General features: G+C 32.7%; 1 protein-coding gene across 1 annotated transcript in view; it reads right to left on the bottom strand.

Moving 5' to 3' along the window:
- The window catches only part of NEK1 (NIMA related kinase 1), a 206,528-nt gene that overhangs the window by 9,172 nt on the left and 176,128 nt on the right, over nt 1–21,228 (bottom strand). Inside the window, exons 29-36 of the mRNA XM_080796317.1 lie at nt 21,121–21,209; nt 20,779–21,026; nt 15,559–15,710; nt 12,231–12,439; nt 11,312–11,442; nt 10,681–10,813; nt 3,843–3,915; nt 3,597–3,638 (exon numbers count right to left, since the gene is read on the bottom strand). Of these exons, the coding sequence (XP_080652443.1) occupies nt 3,845–3,915; nt 10,681–10,813; nt 11,312–11,442; nt 12,231–12,439; nt 15,559–15,710; nt 20,779–21,026; nt 21,121–21,209 (1,033 nt within the window). The 3' untranslated portion in view covers nt 3,597–3,638; nt 3,843–3,844. The remainder of the gene's footprint in view (nt 1–3,596; nt 3,639–3,842; nt 3,916–10,680; nt 10,814–11,311; nt 11,443–12,230; nt 12,440–15,558; nt 15,711–20,778; nt 21,027–21,120; nt 21,210–21,228) is intronic.

Here is a 21,228-nt window from a genome sequence, read left to right as displayed (position 1 = left end):
CTACATTTTTACTCTCTCCCACGTTATGTTTAAGTTTTTGATGTCATACTTTATATCTTTTTATTTAGTGTATCCCATAAGTAATTATTGTAAATTTAGTTGATTTTATTACTTTTGTCTTTAAACCTCATGCTAACTCTATAAATCACTGATTCACTACCTGTCCTATATGTTTGCCTCTACTGGTGTGATTTTTTTCTTTTATATAATTTCCTATTCCCAGTTAAGGCCTACCTTTTCTTTTCTGTTAAAAAAAGACTCTTTGATATTTCCTTGTAAAGCTGATTTAGTAGTGATGAATTCTTATAACTTTTGCTTGTCTGGGAAACCATGTATCTTCCCTTCAATTCTGAATATTAACCTTGTCTGGGAGAATATTGTTGGTTGTTAGTTTTTTTCCTTTTAGCACTTTGAATATATCATGCGACTCTCTTCTGGCCTGCAGAATTTCTGATGAAAAATCAGCTGATAGTCTATGGGGATTCCCTTACATGTAACTGTTTTTCTCTTGCTGCTTTAAAGATTTTCTCTTTATCTTTCATTTTTGACATTTTAATTATTATGTGTCTTAGTGTGGATCTCTTTGGGATCATCTTGTTTGGGACTCTCTGTGCTTCCTGGATCTAGATGTGTTTCCTTTCCCCAGGCTAGGGATGTTTTCAGCTAGTCTTCCTTTCTTTCTTTTTTTTAAAAGATTTTAGTTTTTCATTTGTCAGAGAGAGAGCGTGAGTGCACAAGCAGGGGGAGTGGCAGAGAGAGGGAGAAGCAAACTCCCTGCTGAGCAAAGAGCCCAATATGGAGCTTGAATCCAGGACCCCGAGATCATGACCTGAGCCGAAGGCAGATGTTAACCAACTGAGACATCCAGGCATCCCAGCTATTATTTCTTCAATAAATTTTCTGACCCTTTCTCTATTCTCCTTCTAAGTTCCTGTAATGCAAATGTTAGTATGCTTGATGTTGTTGCATAGGTCTCTTAAACTATCCTAATTTTCTTTTTCTTTCTGCTATTCAGTTTGGATGATTTCTAATATCCTGTCTTATAGTTCACTGATGTGTTCTGAGTATCATCTAATCTGCTATTTATTCTCTCAAGTGTGTTTTTCATTTCTGTGAATGTATTCTTCCTCTCTGATTGCTACTTTCTTTTATTTTCTATCTCTTTTTTGAAATTCTTATTGTGTTCAACCATTCTTCCCCTGAGTTCAGTCAGCATTTTTATGACTATTATGCTGTACTCTTTATCAGATAGACTGTTTATCTTCATTTTCTTCAGTTCTTTTTTTCTGAGATTTTTGTCTTATTCTTTTATTGGGACATACTCCTCCATCTCCTATTTTGCCTAACTCTTGTGTCTGTTTCTATGTATGAGGTTTCTATATAAGAGAGACAGCCTCCTACATAGGCATGTATCCTTTTGAAGCCACTCAACTATCCAAAAAACATGTCAATTCTAACCTGTGCCTCAGCCAACTGTTCTCAGCTTAAGGAGGAATACCAAATAAAGGTTTTCCAAATATTTGTTAAGCAAAGTTGAACCCTAAGCACACTACTGAAACAATACTTATGGAGAACTGCCCGAAGGATAAACAGTCTGAATATGAATATAACTAGACTGGTATTCTTCTCAGATTAATTTAACTGGAGTCATTCTCTGACTTCATGCCATTAAATCACACTATGTCATATTATGAGAAAGAGGCCCATGAAATCCAAATACTGTAAAAATTACTGAAGATAATTTTTAGTTCACTATACAGCACTGTTTTATAAAACAGGGTCCAAGACTTCAATAAAATCAGAAATATTCAAGTTCCAGATAATGTTTACATTTTATATATTAATTTTGAAAACAAAAATAGTATTTCAATATTTAAAGGAAAACCATTTGTTTTACAGTAGTAGTTCTCAACTGACATATTTTGAAAGACTAAGACTTGAGTTTTTCACTAAGGTCTACGGACTTAGATTCTTGAAGTCTAAAAAATATCCTCTTTAGGGGGCACCTTGGTGGCTCAGTAGGTTAGAGCTTCTGCCTTCGGCTCAGGTCATGATCCCAGGGTCCTGGGATCGAGCCCCGGGTCGGGCTCTCTGCTCAGCAGGGAGCCTGCTTCCTCCTCTTCTCTCTCTCTGCCTACTTGTGATCTCTATCTGTCAAATAAATAAATAAATAATCTTTAAAAAAATATCCTCTTTAAAGGAATCCATAAGTTATTAAAATTTGAGGAATACCATATGATTGTACCCTCTTTTTAAGAATCATGGGGAAATTATTCTTTGTTTCAATACTAAAAATAGCTGACTTCTGAGTGATATAAGTTTTGTCTCAAGAACAGTGACTTATGTAATTAATTAGGTTTCCTGCTTTGCTAGAAAGATAAGCGCCAAATTTATGACCTATTCTCACAAAATGTAGAGACCCTTTGAACATTAACTTTGTATTCTCACCTCATTCTTGGCTTAATAATCATTGCTTATGCTCATTTGCCTGATATGCTGACTTTCCCAAGCCCTTGTACTCTATATATTTTTAAGTGCAACATTAAATTTTTTGACAAGATAGAATATAAACTTTATAAAAATTTATATTGCTAAAATTAAGCAACATTTAAAAAATCTCAAATCCTCAAATCACTTTAGCATACTAATTGTATCTTTAAAATAATTTTGACAGATATTCTAGAACAGAATTCTTGTTCAAAATATTCAGTCAGTTTACAAATCACTTTAAAAACTTAAGCTCATTACTTCATGGTGAGATACCTAAAAACTGTAAGATCACAAATATATCTTGATTGCCACTTCATTCACTAAGCTTGACTTCAAGAAACTTTAAAACTTTGTCCAAAAAAAATCCTAAATGTACCCAGAATAAAGACTCATACAAAGAAAGGCTATCAAAAGAAACTGGTATATAAGCTGTCAGTGAAATTCTAAAAGTTCCAAGATATTTTGTGTAATGGAGAATCTTAATTAAATTTATATCTCTACTTTAAAGAAACTATTATTTATTTGGATATTAAGTTCTGACATTTTCCCCCCAAAGTGATGTTATGGTTCTTCAACTCTTCTTTAAAGGAAAACAGCTCCCTTAAGGATCAACAGATGAGTGGATATGGAAGAACATATCAGTAATCTAGAAGACAGGGAAATGGAAAGCATCCAAGCCGAATGTCAAAAAGAGAAAAAATTTTTTAAAAATAAGGATAGGTTTAGGCATCTCTTAGATAACACCAAGCAAACAAACATTCACTTTATAGGGGTCCCAGAAGAAGAAGAAGAAGAGAAAGGGGATAGAAAACTTACTTGAGGAAGTAATAGCTAAAAAGTTCCCTAACCTGGGAAACGAAATAGACATTCAAGTCCAAGCACAGGGAGTTCCAAGGAGGTCCATACCAGGACACATAATAATTAAAATGTTAGAGGTTAAGGCTGAAGAAAGACTTTTAATGGCAGCAAGAGAGAAACAAAAAAACCTATGAGGAAAACCAATAAAGCTCTCAGCTAATTTATCAGTAGAAATTTTGCAAGCCAGAAGAAAGTAGAATATATTGAAGATGCTGAAAGGAAAAAACCTAAAACAAGGAATACTCTACCTGGCAAATTATCCTTCACATTTGACGGAAAGATAGAGTTTCCTAGACAAAAAAAGATAAAGGAATTTATTACTACTAAATCAGCCTTATAAGAAATGTTAAAGGGAATTCTTTAAGTTGAAAAGAAATAGCTAAAATTAGACATAAGAAAATGATGAAAAGGATGTACAATGTGATAACACATACATTAAATGTGTAAGAGGGAGAAAAAAAAGTTTTTTAAGAATGTGTTTGAACTTAAATTACCATCAAATTAATATAGACTGCTGTATACTTAGGATGTTATATATGATCCTCATGGTAACCACAAACTCAAAACCTGTAATAGATACACAAATAAATAAAATAAAAAGTCAAACATAATACTATAGAAATTCATCAATCACAAAGAAAGATAGCAAGAGAAAAAGGGAACAGACAACTACAATAATTACCAGAAAACAACAGAATGGCAATAAGTACATACATATAAATTACTTTAAATATAAATGGCTTACATGGTCCAATCAGAAGATATAGGGTGGTGGGATGGATTAAAAAAAAGAAAACATACATACACACACAACCCATCTATATGCTGCCTACAAAAGAGTCACCTCAGATCTAAAGACACATATAAACTGAAATGAAGGGATGGAAAAATATTTACTGAGCAAAGGGAAGCAAGGGAAAAAAAGCCATGGCAGCAATGTTTTATATTAGACAAAAGAGACTTTAAAACAAAGACTGCAAGGGCTCCTGGGTGGCTCAGTCAGTTAAGTGTCTGCCTTTGGGTCAGGTCATGATCTCAGGGTCCTGGGATTGAGCCCTTTATCAGGCTCTCTGCTCAGCAGGGAGCCTCCTTCTCCTCCTCCCCGCTCATGCTCTCTCTTGTTATCTCTCTCTCTCTCTCTAATAAAAAAAAAAAAAATCTTAAAAAAAAATAAAAAAAAACAAAGACTGCAACAAGAGACAAAAAGAGCATTACATAATGATAAAGGGGTCAATCCAACAAGAGGATATAACAATAGTAAACTTCTATGTAAAAAAATAAAACAAATAAAACAAAGACTGCTACAAGAGACCAAAAGAGCATTACAGGGCGCCTGAGTGGCTCAGTGGGTTAAGCCTCTGCCTTTGGCTCGGGTCATGATCTCAGGGTCCTGGGATCGAGCCCCACATCGGGCTCTCTGCTCAGCAGGGAGCCTGCTTCCTTCTCTCTGTCTCTGCCTGCCTCTCTGCATACTTGTGATCTCTATCTGTCAAATAAATAAATAAAATCTTAAAAAAAAAGAGCATTACATAATGATAAAGGGGTCAATCCAACAAGAGGATATAATAATAGTAAACTTCTATGCACCCAACACTGGAGCACCTTAAATACATAAAGCAAATATTAACGGACATAGAGAAACTGATGGTAATATAATAATAGTAGGGGACATTAACACTCCACTTACATCAATGGCTAGATCATCCAGGCAGGAAATCAAAAGGAAAGAGTAGCTCTGAATGACACATTAAACCAGAAGGACATCATAGATAAACAGAACATTCCATACCAAAACAACAGAATACATATTCTTTTCAAGTGCACATAGAACATTCTCCAGAATAGATCATGTTTGGCCACAAAACAACCCTTAGTAAATTTAAGAAAAATGAAATCATACCATGGATTTTCTTCTGACCACAACAGTGTGAAACTAGAAATAATCACAAGATAAAAATTGGAAAAAAAACAAACACATGGAGACTAAACACCATGATACTAAAAAACCAATGGGTTAACGAAACTAAGAAGAAACCAAAAAATACATGGAAACAAATGAAAATGAAAGCACAATGCTTCAAAATCTCTGGGACACAGCAAAAGCAGTTCTAAGACGGAAATAAAGTGACAGAGGCCTATGTCAAGAAACAAGAAAAAGCTTAAATAAACAATCTAACCTTGCACCTAAAGCAACCAGAAAAAGAACAAAGCCCAAGCTGAGTTAAAGGAAGGAATATAATAAATTCAGAGCAGGAAAAAATGAGACAGAGACTGAAAAAACAATAGGAACAAAAATCAATGAAACCTAGAGCTGGTTCTTTCAAAAGATAAACAAAATTGATAAATCCTTAGCCAGACTCATCAAGAAAAAAGAGAAAAGACCCAAATTAATAAAATCAAATGAGAGAGAAGTAACAACTGACAACACAGAAATACAAAGGACTATAAGAGAATGCTATGAAAAATCACATGCTAACAAATTGGACAACTAGAAGACATGGATATATTCCTAGAAACATACAATCTTCCAAAACTGAGTAAGGAAGAAATAGATAATCTGAACAGATTACTGGTAAATAAATTGAATTTATATTTAAAAAATAAAAGTCCAGGGCCGCTTGGGTGGCTAAGTCCTTAAGCATCTGCCTTTGGCTCAGGTCGTGATCCCAGGGTCCTGGGATCGAGCCCCGCATCTGGCTCCCTGCTCAGCGGTATGCCTGCTTCACCCTCTCCCACTCCCCCTGCTTGTGTTCCCTCTCTTGCTGTGTTTGTCTCTGTGAAATAAATAAATAAAATCTTAAAAAAAAAAAAAGTCCAGAACAAGATAGAGTCACAAGCGAATTCTACCAAACATTTAAAGAATTAAATACCTATTCTCTTCAAACTATTCCAAAAACAGAAGAAGAAGGAAAGGTTCCAAATACATCCTGTGAGGCTAGCATTTCCCTCACACCAAAACTAGACAAAGATACCATAAAAAGAAAAAAAAAAAAAAAAACTATAGGCCAATATCCTTAATGAACATGCAAAAATTCCCAGCCAACTGCATTCAACAATACATTCAAAGGATCATCCATCACGATATTCCAAGGATGCAAGGACAGTTCAATATTCACAAATCAATCAATGTGACATACTGCATTAACAAAACTAAGGATAAAAATCACATGATCATCAATAGATGCAGAAAAACCATTTTATAGAATTCAACATCCTTTTATGATAAAACCTCTCCACAAAATAGGTTTAGAAGGAACATACCTCAACATAATAAAGATCATATATGAAAGCTCCATAGCTAACATCATACTCAATGGTGAAAAACTGAGAGCTTTTCCTTTAATATTAGGAACAAGACAAGTTATGCCCACTCTTTCCACTATTACTCAACACAACAGGAAGTTCTAACCACAACAATCAGATTATAAAAAGAAATAAGAGGCATCCAAATTGGTAAAGAAGTTAAACTGTCACTATTTGCAGATGACATGATAGTATACAAAGAAAATCCTGAAGGCTCCACCAAAAAGTACTAGACAAAAGAAATAATTCAGTAAAGTCTCAGGATATAAAATTAATATCCAGAAATCGGTAGCATTTCTATACACTAATAATGATGTAGAAGAATGAGAATTGAAGAAAACTATCCCATTTACAACTGCACTAAAAAGAATAAAATACCTAGAAATAAACCAAAGTGGTGAGAGACCTGTTCTCTGAAAACTATAAAACACTGATGAAAGAAACTGAAGATGACACAAACAAATGGAAAGACAGTCCATGTTCATGAAGTAGAAGAATTAATATTGCCAAAATGTATTACCCAAAGCAATCTACAGATTCAATGCAATCCCTGACACAATACCAAGAGTATTTTTCACAAAACTAGAATACTCATATTTGTATCAACTAAATAGCCAAAGCAATCTTAAGAAAAACAAAGCTGAAGGTATCATTATTCCAGATTTCAAGATATACTACAAACCTGTAGTAATCAAAACTGTATGGTACTAGCATCAAAAGAGACATATAAATCAATGGAAGAAAATAAAGAGCCCAGAAATAAACCTTTAATTGTATGGTCAATTAATCTATGACAATGGAGGCAAGAATATACAATGGGGAAAAGACAGTCTCTTCAATAAATGCTGGTGGAAAAATCAGACAGCTATATGTAGAACAATGAAACTGGACAATGTCCTAACACCATACACAAAAATAAACTAAAGACCCTAATGCGAGACTGGAAACCATAAAAATCCTAGAAGAAAATAGGAATTTCTCTGACATCAACCATAGAAACATTCTTCTAGATATGTCCCTTCAGGGAAGGGAAACAAAAGCAAAAGCAAACCATTGGGATTCCATCAAAATAGAAAGCTTCTGCACAGTAAAGGACACCACCAACAAAAGAAAAAGGCAACTTATTTCATGGGAGAGGATATTTGCTAATGATATATTTGGTACGGGGTAAATACCCTAAATATACAAACAACTTATACAACCCCAAACCAAAAAAACCAAAAACCCAAATAATCTGATTTTAAAATGGGCAGAGAATATAAATAGACATTTTTCCAAAGAAGACATATAAATAGCTGACAAGCACATGATAAGATGTTCAATATCACTAATCATTGGAGAAATGCAAATCCATAATGAGATATTATCTTACATAAGTGAGAATGGCTAATATCAAAAAGACAAGAAATAACAAGTACTGGTGAGGATATAGAGAAAAAGGAATTCTCACACACTGCTGGTAGAAAGTAAACTGGCACAGCCATTGTGGAAAACAGTAATGGAAGCTCTTCAAAAATTTACAAATAGAAATACCATTTGATAGAACAATTCCACTACCGGGTATTTACCCAAAAAAAAAAAAGAAGAAGAAGAAGACACAAATTCGAAAAGATATATGCATCCCTATGTTTATTGCAGCATTAACAATAGCCAAGATATGGAAGCAACCTAAGTGTTCATCAATATATGAATGGATATGATGTTGTATGTGTGTGGAATATCACACAGCCATAAAAAAAGGATGAGAGTGGGTCCTTTGTGACAACATAAATGGAACCAGAGTTATTTTGCTAAGTAAACTAAGTCAGACTGAGAAAGAGGAATATCATATTCCACTCATGTGTAGAATCTAAAAATAAAGAGAATAAGGAAACAAAAAGCAGAACCAGACTTACAAATACAGAAAACAAACTAATGGTTGCCAGAGACAAGGTTGAGAGGACAGGCAAAATGGGTGAAGAGGAGTTGGGGATACAGGCTACCAGTTATGGAATTACCAAATCAAGGGAAGAAAAGGCATAGTATAAGGAATATAATTAATGATGTAATAGTATTGTATGGTGACAGATGGTAGCTATATTTGTGGTGAGCATAGCATAAAGTATAAACTTGTCAAGTCAGTATGCTATACACCTGAAACTAATATAAAATTGTGTGTCAACTTAAGTCAAATAAAAAAATTAAAAAGAAAAGAAAGGAGCTCCTTTAGGTTTCTTTTGCTAGATTTTATAGCACTACCATACATATGAAACATTATTCTGTTTTTGCCTATTTGTGATCATCTTAATTATTAAACGGGCTAAAGAAAATCACAATTAATAACATATGCAGTACTAATTACTGGCATATATTAAATCCATTACTTGTTGCTAATGACCCCAACATTTCCTCTATAGTTATTTTGTTAAGGTAAGAATACTAAAGAAGATGCAGTGGTTTTTGAATCTATAAGGTAAGAGTACTCACTGGACCTGATGATTTTCTGGTTTTGACTTAACAATAACTATTAGAGTTTTTAGAAGATTTTTACTTACATTTAACCAACTCAAAAACTTTTTTTTTTTTTTGGCTGAGCTTTATGGTCAATTAAATAAGTATATAACCTAACTAAGTAAAGTTGCTCCTAAAATAAAAGACATTCTTGAATTTGATTTTAGGAAACCTGATTTTTCATGAGTCAATATATCAAATACTTTTATTGAAAGCCTGGCTCGAAATACCTGAACTGAGTATTAATGCTCCACTTGTATGAACGCTAAATCCAGGTATTCACCATCTTGTGCCCAAAGGCATCTACAACTTCAAAACAGATCTTATTTGCAATTTTAGTACCCTCCAAGTTATCCATCATACTACTATGAGACTGAACTTTATAAAACGTCTCTTTCATTCTGTCAGTTCTTTCACTTCACAAATCTTCAACGATTTCCTCTATGTATGTATTTTAAACACTTCACAGCATCTAATCACAAAGACTAATTTTCTAATTTAAATTCCAGTTAGTTAACATACAGTGTAATATTAGTTTCAGGTGCACAATGCAGTGATTCAACACTTCCATACAATGAAGACTATTTTCAATAAGAAGCTTCCAATATTAACTCTAACATACATTAATTTTCACTGTTTTCTGACAAGTTATGGCTCTACATTTCTTTCCATTTTTTACAATCCAAGCTTCTCTTGTCTAATTCCTACTGCACTGAAAAGTATTTTAAAATATGCATTTTATACATAGCTCTACACTTTCATATACTTATGTCTCATCTTCCAAATTCAACATGTAAGCAAAGACTACGTCTTTTAATGTCCATAGTAATAAAGTACTAGGCTACAAAAGCACTTGATAAGTACTTTCAAAACAATTCATAGTACATTGAAATAGTGATCATCCTTTTATAGCAGTGGAAACTGAAACTTAAATCACTTAATGTCACATTACTAGCTTGTCACAGAGTCAGGACTATACCACTGGTCTGGTACCATGTTTAGTGCTCTTGACTAAATTTAAGGGGAAACACCATTTTTAACTTTAATAATTTTCAGTAAAGTTCTAATATTTTTTAAGTGATTCTGTAGGTAAATATTTTCCAAATATAAAAATGGTTTACATCCAAATCACTATAAATGAATTCCATTTACTGTGAATGGAAGAGATTATATTTGGTATTATTTAGGAGAAATTGTACATATTGCTGAAGCATGTATGTCTAAAAGTTTACTTCTACATCATTGATAAGAAAGTATTCTAATTTCTAGAGCTGTCCAATAAAGAGTCTTTAAAAAAAAAACTCATTCAAATATTACTTATAAATTAAGTAAAATAAGAACTTAAAGGACTTAAGTCAATAAAAATGATAGAATCAGTTAATATATATGACATGGTTAATTTTACAATTGCTCATAAGTACTGGGATATGATTCTAATATAGATTTCACCAAAACGCATGTGATAAAAAGCTCAGCAATTTACATTTGTCATCCTGTTTTTTGCACATTTACTTAAGATATAAAGACAGGAAATCTTACCTTCTTGATAGGCTCCATCTGCCATGACTAAATGAAGAATCTTGGCATAAAGATGTTCATGTTCATTTCCTAAAATATCCTGAACTATTGTTGAACAAATCTCAATATTTTCATCTTCATCTTCATGAATAGCCTATACCAAATTTCCAAATAGAAATATATGATTATTAACATTCTCTAGAGGCTTTATTATTTATAATAAATCCAATGACCTATAAAAATCACTGACATTTCACTAATAATTCAAAAAGAGCATATTTCAAAATTAATTTTTTTTTTTTAAAGTAGGCTTCAGGGACGCCTGGGTGGCTCAGTTGGTTAAGCAGCTGCCTTCGGCTCAGGTCATGATCCCAGCGTCCTGGGATCGAGTCCCGCATCGGGCTCCTTGCTCAGCAGGGAGCCTGCTTCTCCCTCTGCCTCTGCCTGCCACTCTGCCTGCCTGTGCTTGTTCGCTCTCTCTCCCTCTCTCTCTCTCTGACAAATAAATAAATAAAATCTTTAAAAAAAAAAAAAAAAAAAAAAAAAAATAAAGTAGGCTTCACATCCAAGGTGGGGCTTGGACTCATGACCCCCGAGATCATGAACTGGATGCCCCAAACTTAAAACGTTTTTCAATTGACATTTTACTTACTTTTATTTTCTCATAAACCTCAAAGAATTTTTCAAAGCCTATTTCCCGCTCCAGGTGAAGTCTCAGTTCCTCTAAATGGTTAAAGACACTATCGTATTCACATTCACTAGCAATTTCACCATCACTGTTATCTAAAAAACAGAAATTAAAAGAAGATATTTTATGACTAAAAAGAATAAATAAAATCTTTAAAAAATAAAAAAAGAATGAATAAAATAATTCTTACCCTAACAGACTAAAATTCTTTTTGATGAGTGATGTCACTGAAAGACTACTTGTACTTACAATATAAGGTTTTGTTATTACAATTATTGTCTTATATGGAGGAAATCAATGTATATACAAATGTCTTAACAAGACTGTTACTTTGGGAATCTTTTCTTTTATAGACTTAAACAGTAAACCAGATTAAAAACATTCTAACGGAGTAAAAAATGAAAAAAGCATACCCATATGTTCTGTGCTGCAGCAAACCAACCATAACTGTGTTTAAAAATCTGACACTAAACATGAGCTAAAACATGAAAAAGCATGCAGGAGGCAGATGACTTATGCTACATATTATAAAACTTCAGTAAAGCATTTAGAAAGTACTATAAATGCTATATATGTTTTATGTCATGTACATGTCCAAGCACTTTGTTATCTTTAGTACTAGAAAAATAAGTCAAGAAAGATAAGAAAACAATAAAAATGTTTCAAAAGCATTTCCAAAATTTAATGGGAAAGAAATGGAACAAATGTATATGGGCATTTGTGTGAAAAGAAAAAGAATGAATAAAAGTCAGAGACAGAAAGGATACTTCAGTTTTATTTAAATTAGAAAACTTCCTATCAGGTACCAGAAAAATACACTCTAACTGAAATATGTGTATACACTGGGGGGGAAAAAAAAAGCCCCACGATCATGACCATGTACCTGAGTGCCATTCTTCATTTAGGGCACTTTCACTGCTGGGATTGTCATCCTCATCTGCCAGATCTGTCCCATTTGCAGTCTGCTCTATGTCACTGTTCTTTAAGACTGATTCTTCCTCCTCGCTGTATTCTTCACCAGGTTGTTCCCTAAGTAACTGTTCCATAGAGGCCTGAAGCTCTTGTAAATCTGTGTCAGTTTCTTCAAAAACACTGAAATTTTAAAAAATTAAACTAAACATTACCAAAATGTCACCTTATTTTGAAATTTTACTTCAATATACATGTACTCCTTTCTGCTTAAAAGTACTAATAGTAGATAAAAAGAAATCTGAAAAAACCTACAAAGTGGTTTTTAACAAGTAACTGAAGATTAATACAATTATAAATATAGCACATGACACATATTCTGGAATACATAAGCTGGAAGATGAACTTGTTTAAAATGATCCTGATCTGCTAAAAGAGAATAACGTAACTATCAATATTATTCATTGCTTAAATTTTGAAAGACTGTTTCAGTATTTTAAGGGGCTGGACTAAAGAGATTTTTTTTACATGCTTTCTAAAAAGAATACTGAATATTCAAATATTTTTCTTCTATGTAATTTTGAACATTTAGTAAAATCTTTGTGTGGATGTATAATAGTAGTATACTATATGAAAGGCTTTCCATATAAACACTCATTAGACATTTGAACTTTCAGAAATGGAAATACTTATGGAATTGTATGTTCAGGTGAATAGTATGACCTAGTAAATAAAATAGTCATCAGAAATCTTATCTTTAGATGCTTATTCTTGAAAACATTTCTAAAATACATAACAAATGGACTTTACTGAGTAATTAGAATATACTAACCATAATAATCTTCACTGGATTATCCTGTTTCCAAGGCATTGCTCAGGATATTAATTTTACTTTCAAGGGATTACAGATGCTGGAATTAATTAATTTATATAAATAATACCCTTGATTTATATAGTACTTTAGTTTATTAAGCAGTTTTAGCCTATTACCAAAATTTTATCTACACATAACTCATAACTCATTTTAGAGATACGGACACAGAATTAAAGTGTTTAAATAATTTGCTCAAGGTTATATAATCAATAAATAGCAAATAAAGATTGAAATCTAGGTCTTCTCATCACTTCTACAATACCCCAAGAATGTACTCATCAACTTTATTTCTCTTAAGTTGCCTCCTTCTACTAAAGTGGCATGCAAAGGGAAAAGTCTGTAGATTAAGAGTTAATTGAAATTTTAGATAAGTGAAGTCTTCTGAAAGAGATTATGTACCATGTTGAGGATTTCATCCACCAGAAAAGCGATGCTGAATAGAACATAAAAGCTGATTAAAGCCTTCAAGTTCAGATTCCAGTCAATAAGTATTTACTGAAAACTAATATAGAAATGGTATTATACAAGATCTTAAATAAAATTCCCATTAATGGAAAAGAAAATACTCTTTTAAAGTAGAAATATCTTTATTTAGTATTTATGTATACAAACTTCTTCACTCCGACTTTGTAGCAGGTATAGAAAAGCAAAGCATCTAATTAGAATGAGAGAATATGTCTAATCTTATGGATCACCCTATTAGTAACATTTAACTTTATATTTAATTACAAGACTAATATAATATGCACATCTGCTATGTACCATTACAACAATGATTAAATAATCTGTTGACAAAATCTTACTATGGCCAACCCAGAGGAATTAGTGCCCAGCACAGATGGTATTAAAGTAAATGGGGCTGCCAAGTCTGCCATTATAAGAAAAGTATAAGATTAACATCTTTTTTTAAAAGGTCTGTTTTAAAATCTGGCCTTGAATTCACATTTTAGTAGATTTTATTGTATGACCTTGAGTGAAGTTTGGACCAAAAAAAAAAAAAAAAGAAAGAAAGAAAGAAAGAAAAAGAAAAAATCCCAAGGAAAATTTTGTGATACGGACTAATTTACTTTAAAAAATAACTCGGTTTTCAAAATTTTAAGTTAATATTAAAAGCTTATAAACTTAAATTTTAAAATAAAATTCTGTCATCAACTAGTAATTAAAAGAACACAAGCCACAAACAAGTTGCTGTGCAGTCAGATAAAAACTGATGACTTTATAAACACTTAGAGGAAAAACTGTACCTAGCACTCTGTCAACCACAAAGGTGCTGATATGTTGTCATGTTCCCCAAGAGGCTCAATAAAAACACATGAAGTGCTGATGACTACAGCTAAGCAGAAGAAAACAAGGATAAAAGGGTAACTTCCTGCAAAATCTGAGGACACTAGCAAAAATATAAAGAACAGTATGAGACAAAAAAAAGGGGGACAAAACCTTTAGTAGATACAGTTTGGTTAAAAATTTAAGAAACAAGAGGCAAGACTTTAAGAAAAACAAACAAACATAATACCAGAAAATAGTGCCAGATACAGTGGCTCTGGCTCAACTATTACACAGGGGGAAAAATCATGAGACTGACAGTTTTTTTCTATTAAAAGACGTAAAATGTAGAAACTTAAGTTCAAAAATATCAGAAAATAAATCATAAAAATCCCAATATTTTATGTCATATTTTCCTGGGGATCTGAATACATTATACCTTCTCGAACACTTTATTTTCCCCCCATATTGGGTAACATTTGTCTAAGGGGGTTAGAGGGCTGACTTGTCCTGTCCAAGGGGCTATCACTTCCTACAGTTCTCAGAAGGGTTGGTTAAATTTGCCTTGTAGATTCTAAATTCCCCATGAATCATGAAGAAAGGAATTTTGTGAAAGCAATTAAATTACATGCAGAACACACATGTGCCCACACACATGCAAACAAAACAACTAGTCTACCTGCTAACTTCCCACTGTCATGGTTTCGAAATCATACATAGCAGGAGAGAGATGTAGAGGCTTTCTGGTCTTTTCCCTGGGGAACTGTAGAATTGTTCATATCTCACAATTTTCCATTGCAATCCCTGTATCATGTGGTGTTAAACTGTTAAACAGTCATTATTCTGCTAATATTCTTTCATTTAAGCAATATTTATTAAACACGTACCATGGACAAGTCAATGTGCTAGATGCTCAGTGCTGAATATGACAGAAAGCACACTCATATTCCTCAAGTGAGGGGCAGTCATTATATTACTTAGAGACTAATATACATATCAAAACTTACATGAATGTACTTTAAATATGTTGTAAAAAGATAAAAGAGTGGTGAAATAACAGTTACAGATAATTTTTTAAAACTGTCTAGGTGAGTTACATCTCCAAAGTTCACATAAACTCAGAAATTCTGTTACTGCTAGTATTTATTAATGACATCATGCTCACATGTCTTCAGAATCAGAAGGTCCTTCTTTAATATGCTCATCTTCAATTTCATCTATTTCAAGATTGTCTTGACATACATCTCCTACAGTGGGAACGTCCATCAATGTTCTGAACAATTTTGAGAGATCTGGAAGTGAACATGTCCTCAACATCTAAAAAAGTCAGCAGATTTCTTAGTAGGAGTAAGATTATTAGAAAATAAAAATGAAATAAAAAATTAGAAAGAGCTAATACTAATTTTTTATTTTATATCATATATTCAGAGTTAGAAGTTCCAGAGGTGACTCATCTAAGATTAGAACCTAATTTTCTTGAATTAGGTTTGTTTGGGTAAGACCAGGAACAGAAGAAAGTGCCCCTGTCCATCAACCTATCACCAATTAGAATGTGATGGATAGGCAGGATGATCAAACAAATGTTTATATACATAAGTCTCAGAATTTGGTTAATAAACCTAAAGGAACCTGTGAGATTTGAAACGTAACTCCTAAGGCCCTGGTAAGAATCCTACACCAGATTGGAGACTATGAAGAAAACATAATGTTTAGCACATTAATGAAAATTTATATACTTTGCCAATTTAATTGGTACAATCTGTTTTTGAGAATAAAAGAGGATAGATTTCCACTATTTGAACATAATTTACATATTATAGCACAAGAAAAAGATGGTTATGAACTACAAGATGGGTAGATAGGTTGCTTGTTAAAACATTAATGATGGTACTGAAAGTATATCTTTTGCTGAATCTCCCATTGTCAGCAGAATTTATGCTTGACTTATTATTTGAATCATGTATATTATAAACCAATAGTGTTCAAAATACGCATATGGTAACAGTTTCTCCAGATAAATGCTAATCAATAAAAATATAGAGCACATATGAATTATACACTTAAATTCAAGGGGACTCTATATAAAGATGCAACCTTTGTTAGGCTGAGATAAATTTTCATCCTGGCTAAAAAGAAATCTCAATTTTAGTTTATTCCTTTCACTAATTATAATAGCTTTCCTAACCTAATGTAAAATAATACAGTAGAAAGAAATTTCAAGAGGTATGTAATTTGGTAATTTTCCTCTTGGCATGGAAATGGGTATATGCACTCATCAGTCCAACAGCTATCTGTCCTATATTAAAAATGTTTCATGTGCACAGTCTTCTTTGATAAATATTTTAGGTGTTTTTGTTTTGGGTTAAGTTCTACTTTTTCTCAAAAATGAAGAGAACCACAGATTGGTAGACAAGGGCTATTTCTGTTATTCCTGATAATGTTTAAAGCAAAAACACTAACAATTTATTGTGGTGTGTGTAACATGTGGACACAAAATATAAGAGAGCAATGCCAAAACAATAGACAAGAGGGTGGAAATGGAAATACACTGTGAAAAGGTTCTTAAGTCATATGTGAAGTAATGTAATATTATTTGAAGGGAGACTGTAAAAAGCTAAAATTGCATCTTGAGAGCTGAAAATTACAACTAAGTTTTTAAAAAGATCTATACTGGCAAATAATAGAGATAAAACAAAATGTTAAAAATACTCAATCCAAAAGAAGGGAGAATAAAAGTAAAATAAGAACAGAAAAAGTGATGAGACAAATAGAAAACAAATAACAAAATGGTAGGTTCAAAGTTAATCATACCAATAATATATCAAAAATTACATGAAAAGTAAATGGCCAAAAAAAAAAGTAAATGGCCTAATCACTTTAAATAAACGAGGTTGTCAGACTGACTAAAAAGCAAGACCTGATAATGTGACAGCTACAAAAAAAAAATCTACTTTACATCAAAGTCAGTGCGATTACAAGTTAATGTGTGTGTGTATGTGTGTGTGTAAAATAATGTAAAATAATGTGTGTGTATCCTTAACAGATAATAATCAACAGAAAGCTAGAATGGCTATATTACAATCAGAAAAAATAGATTTTAGAACAGGTGATATGACCAAGAATAAGGAGAGTCATTTCATAATGATAAAGAAAGCAATTATCAAGAAGATATAAAGATGGGGCGCCTGGGTGGCTCAGTGGGTTAAAGCCGCTGCCTTGGCTCGGGTCATGATCCCGGCATCCTGGGATCGAGCCCCGCATCGGGCTCTCTGCTCAGCGGGGAGCCTGCTTCCTCCCTTCTCTCTGCCTGCCTCTCTGCCTACTTGTGATCTGTCTGTCAAATAAATAAATAAAATCTTTAAAAAAAAAAAGAAGAAGATATAAAGATTATTAATTTGCATTCGATTGACTAGAAATTTCAATACTCCTTTTCCAGTAACTGATAAGTAGAAAGAAAATTAGTAAGACACAGAAGATGAACAACACTATCAAACAAAAAGGGACCTTTCATAATAATAAACCTATCAATTCATCCAGAAGGTATAGTAATACTAAACTTTTATTCACTCAGTAACAAAGTTTCAAAATACATGGAACAAAAATTGACACAAATGAAAAGATAGATAATTATATAGTTTTTTCTCAAAAAATGATATAACTAGATAGACAAAAAAATAGTAAAGATAAAGAAGACTTGAACAGCACTATCAACCAATTTGGCTTAATCCTTGACATTTACAGGATATTTTACACGATGACAGAAGAAGACACATTCTTTTAAAGAGATCTGTTAGAGTAGTAGCCACCAGTAAAGGAGACTAAAGGGTGACTTATGAGTGCAGAGGAAAATATGATCCAAAGAAAGCCAAGAGATAAAATGATTTTAAAAATTAAGTGTATATCAACTATGCTGGAAGAAGAAAAGTCAAGAAAGGTAAGAGAAAAAAAGGTAGTGGGAATTAGGCAATGTTCTAGTAATTGATTTGACAAAAGCAGTTTTAATGGAGGAGTGGGCTAAAAGTCACGTTGTAATGTATTTGGAAGTGAATGGAAGTGGAGACTATAAATATACAACATATTCAAGATGTTTGGTTGTAAAAGGGAGCAGAGAAAGGGGTGGGACAGTAGCCAGAGAAGGACATGTTCTCAACAGAAGTTTGCTAATTATGATTGGACTTACTAGAATATGTATGTTGAGGAAATGATCCATTATAGAGAAGAAAGTTGATGATACAAGCTAGTGTGACCAAAGAAAAATAAAAGGAGGGAATTCTTGAGAAGGTGAGAGAGGTTAGGATTCAAAGTACCAGGAGAATTTCCTTTAATAAAAAAAGAAGACAAGTAGTGCAACAACATTTTAAAAAAGAATTTTAACAAAAATCTTTGTAAGAGCTCAAATTACTCCATTTAGTAAACAGATTATTTAAATGGTTATAAGTAATTTCTACCTTTTCTTCATATTTCAAGGTCACCATTTTGGCCCAGTGATGAACTCTCATGACCTCAAAGCTTTTTTGTTTTTGTTTTTGTTTTTAAAGATTTTTATTTATTTTACAGAGAGAGAGAACACAAGCAGGGGGAGCAGCAGGCAGAGGGAGAAGAAGTAGGCTCCCCACTGAGCAGAGAGCCTGCTGGGGGACTCTATCCCAGGACCCTGGGATTATGACCCAAGCAGAAGGCAGATGCTTAACCAACTGAGCCACCTAGGCTCCCCTCATGACCTCAAAGATTTAAGGGATAGACAGGTATGGCCTTCTGCCCTTGCCTTAAATAGCTACAAATTGCTTTCATTTTCTACGTTTTTTTTTTTTCCTTGCCCCTCTCCCTCAGAGGAGATCTGCTTTGTTGCGCTTACTTCCCAAGTAAGTACTTCTGTAGAACTATTAAGGCTGAACTAAGGTCATGAAAGAAAATAAAATAATAAAATGTATTATGCAAGGAATGTATACACAGATATGTTATTCAAAAGCTCTGGGCTAAAGACAGTTAACTATATACCTCTACTACAAAAGAAAGTACATGAATTATAGGATAATCTTTGTCTGTAACATAAATAGGCCTTATTCTCAAATTCTGAAGATCATAAATTTGTTTTCACAGTTCATTATCTTTGAAAACTTGACTGCTATTAGACAAGTGGGAGAATTTAACAATCTCTACATTTAAAATAAGCGTAAGAAAACACTCCAAAAAATAAAACAGATCCAATTTGAAAATTAAATTGAAAATCAAAATGACATATTTAAAAAGGATAAAAGAATTCAGGTAATTCATTCCCATGTAGGCTTACATACATGAAAAATGTTCAACCTCACTGGTAAACACAGAAACACAAATTTAAAAAAATATATCATTACTCACTAAATATAAAAATTTTTAAGTGAATGATAACAGTTGGTGCTTTTTAGAGTACAGACTCTTACATACTATTGAGGCATTATAAGCTATTTCTTAAAGGCAAATCAGGCAATATCCAATATAACTTTGAACTCCACTTACAGAAATTTATTTTATGAAAATAATTGTGGCTATTGTCAAAGATACAGGTATAGGTGGTTACTATAACAAAAACTGGAACCTAAAGGCCCAACAATAAAAACAGATTAGTTAAAAAAATTATATATAGCATAGCAGCTTAATGGAATTTGTGATTCTAGATGATATGAGATTACTTGATGATATGACAAAATGCTATTTTTGTAATAATTTATAATATTAACATTTGTAATAATTTTATAGTACATATTAACAGAAAAGGTTATAAAAATATGCATAATATTCTATTTTAACAAAAAGTTTTATATATGTAATACTTACATATATAAAATCTAACAAAATAAGTGATTTCTTTATATCTTTAAATTTTCTATAGAGATAATATTGTAATTTTTTAATAAGAAAAAAGTGGTTACATATTTTCAAAAATACCAAGTGAAAAAAGACGTTTGAAAACTTTTTGCCAGAAAGTGCATATGAATATCTATTACCCTTTCTATATCAAATTAGGCAAACACATTTCTGTCTCTTTAAAATATATTGCTTAAGTTTAGTCTTATATGAAAAATGGAAGTTGGATTGAGTAGTGAGGAAGGGAAATGGTATAAGAGCGATCTTTTACTTAAATAAAAGTAGATCCTATAAAAAGAATCCTGAACAAGGAGCCAATGAAATAGTTTTTGTCCTAATGGTACTCTCAGTGTACTCAATTGTACTCTCAATGGCAATTTCTTTTCAGAATCCCAGAGAAAAAGATGGAAGTTTTTTGTTCTTTTTGTTTATGTGTGTGTGTAAGAGTTTAAAACTCAGTATTATGGTTTATTAAAGAAAAACAATAAATAAGAAATGTTACTAAAACAGATATTTTCCATTGGAGGTGCATACTTGCCTTTGGGTTGTTTGCATCAAATAGACCAGTTGAAAGTCCGATCAGCAAGGAACTCTGGTTTTTATTTTTTGGTGGTGAATCAGAGCGAGATCGAAGCGGAAAGGATTCTTCTGGTGAACACAGAACTGACTGAATTTGAGAGACTACGTTCAAGTGTTTTGAAAGAACCACTCTATGGAAAAATGGCTCTGGTTGCACAGGTTTATCTACATCACATTTAGGGTGCTGAGAATCACCTATTTCAGGTCCTGTGGTATAAAGGAAAGATTTTGTGATAAGTCTATACAGTACTTAAGCTCTATGTGATACTGAGAAAAGCACAGTATTTAACATGAGGCTTACTTATATCGATTTCACTAAGGTGGTCCACATTCCTTGGGATTTCATCTTCAGAAACTTCATTTTGCTGAACAGTGATCCTATCTTCCATCCTGCCCAGAAGAATACATC

Source organism: Martes martes (assembly GCF_963455335.1).
Source record: "Martes martes genome assembly, chromosome: 2".
NCBI classification, from domain to species: domain Eukaryota; kingdom Metazoa; phylum Chordata; class Mammalia; order Carnivora; family Mustelidae; genus Martes; species Martes martes.
The sequence above is the reverse complement of the archived record's forward strand: the minus strand, read 5'-3'. Positions and strand labels throughout refer to the sequence as shown.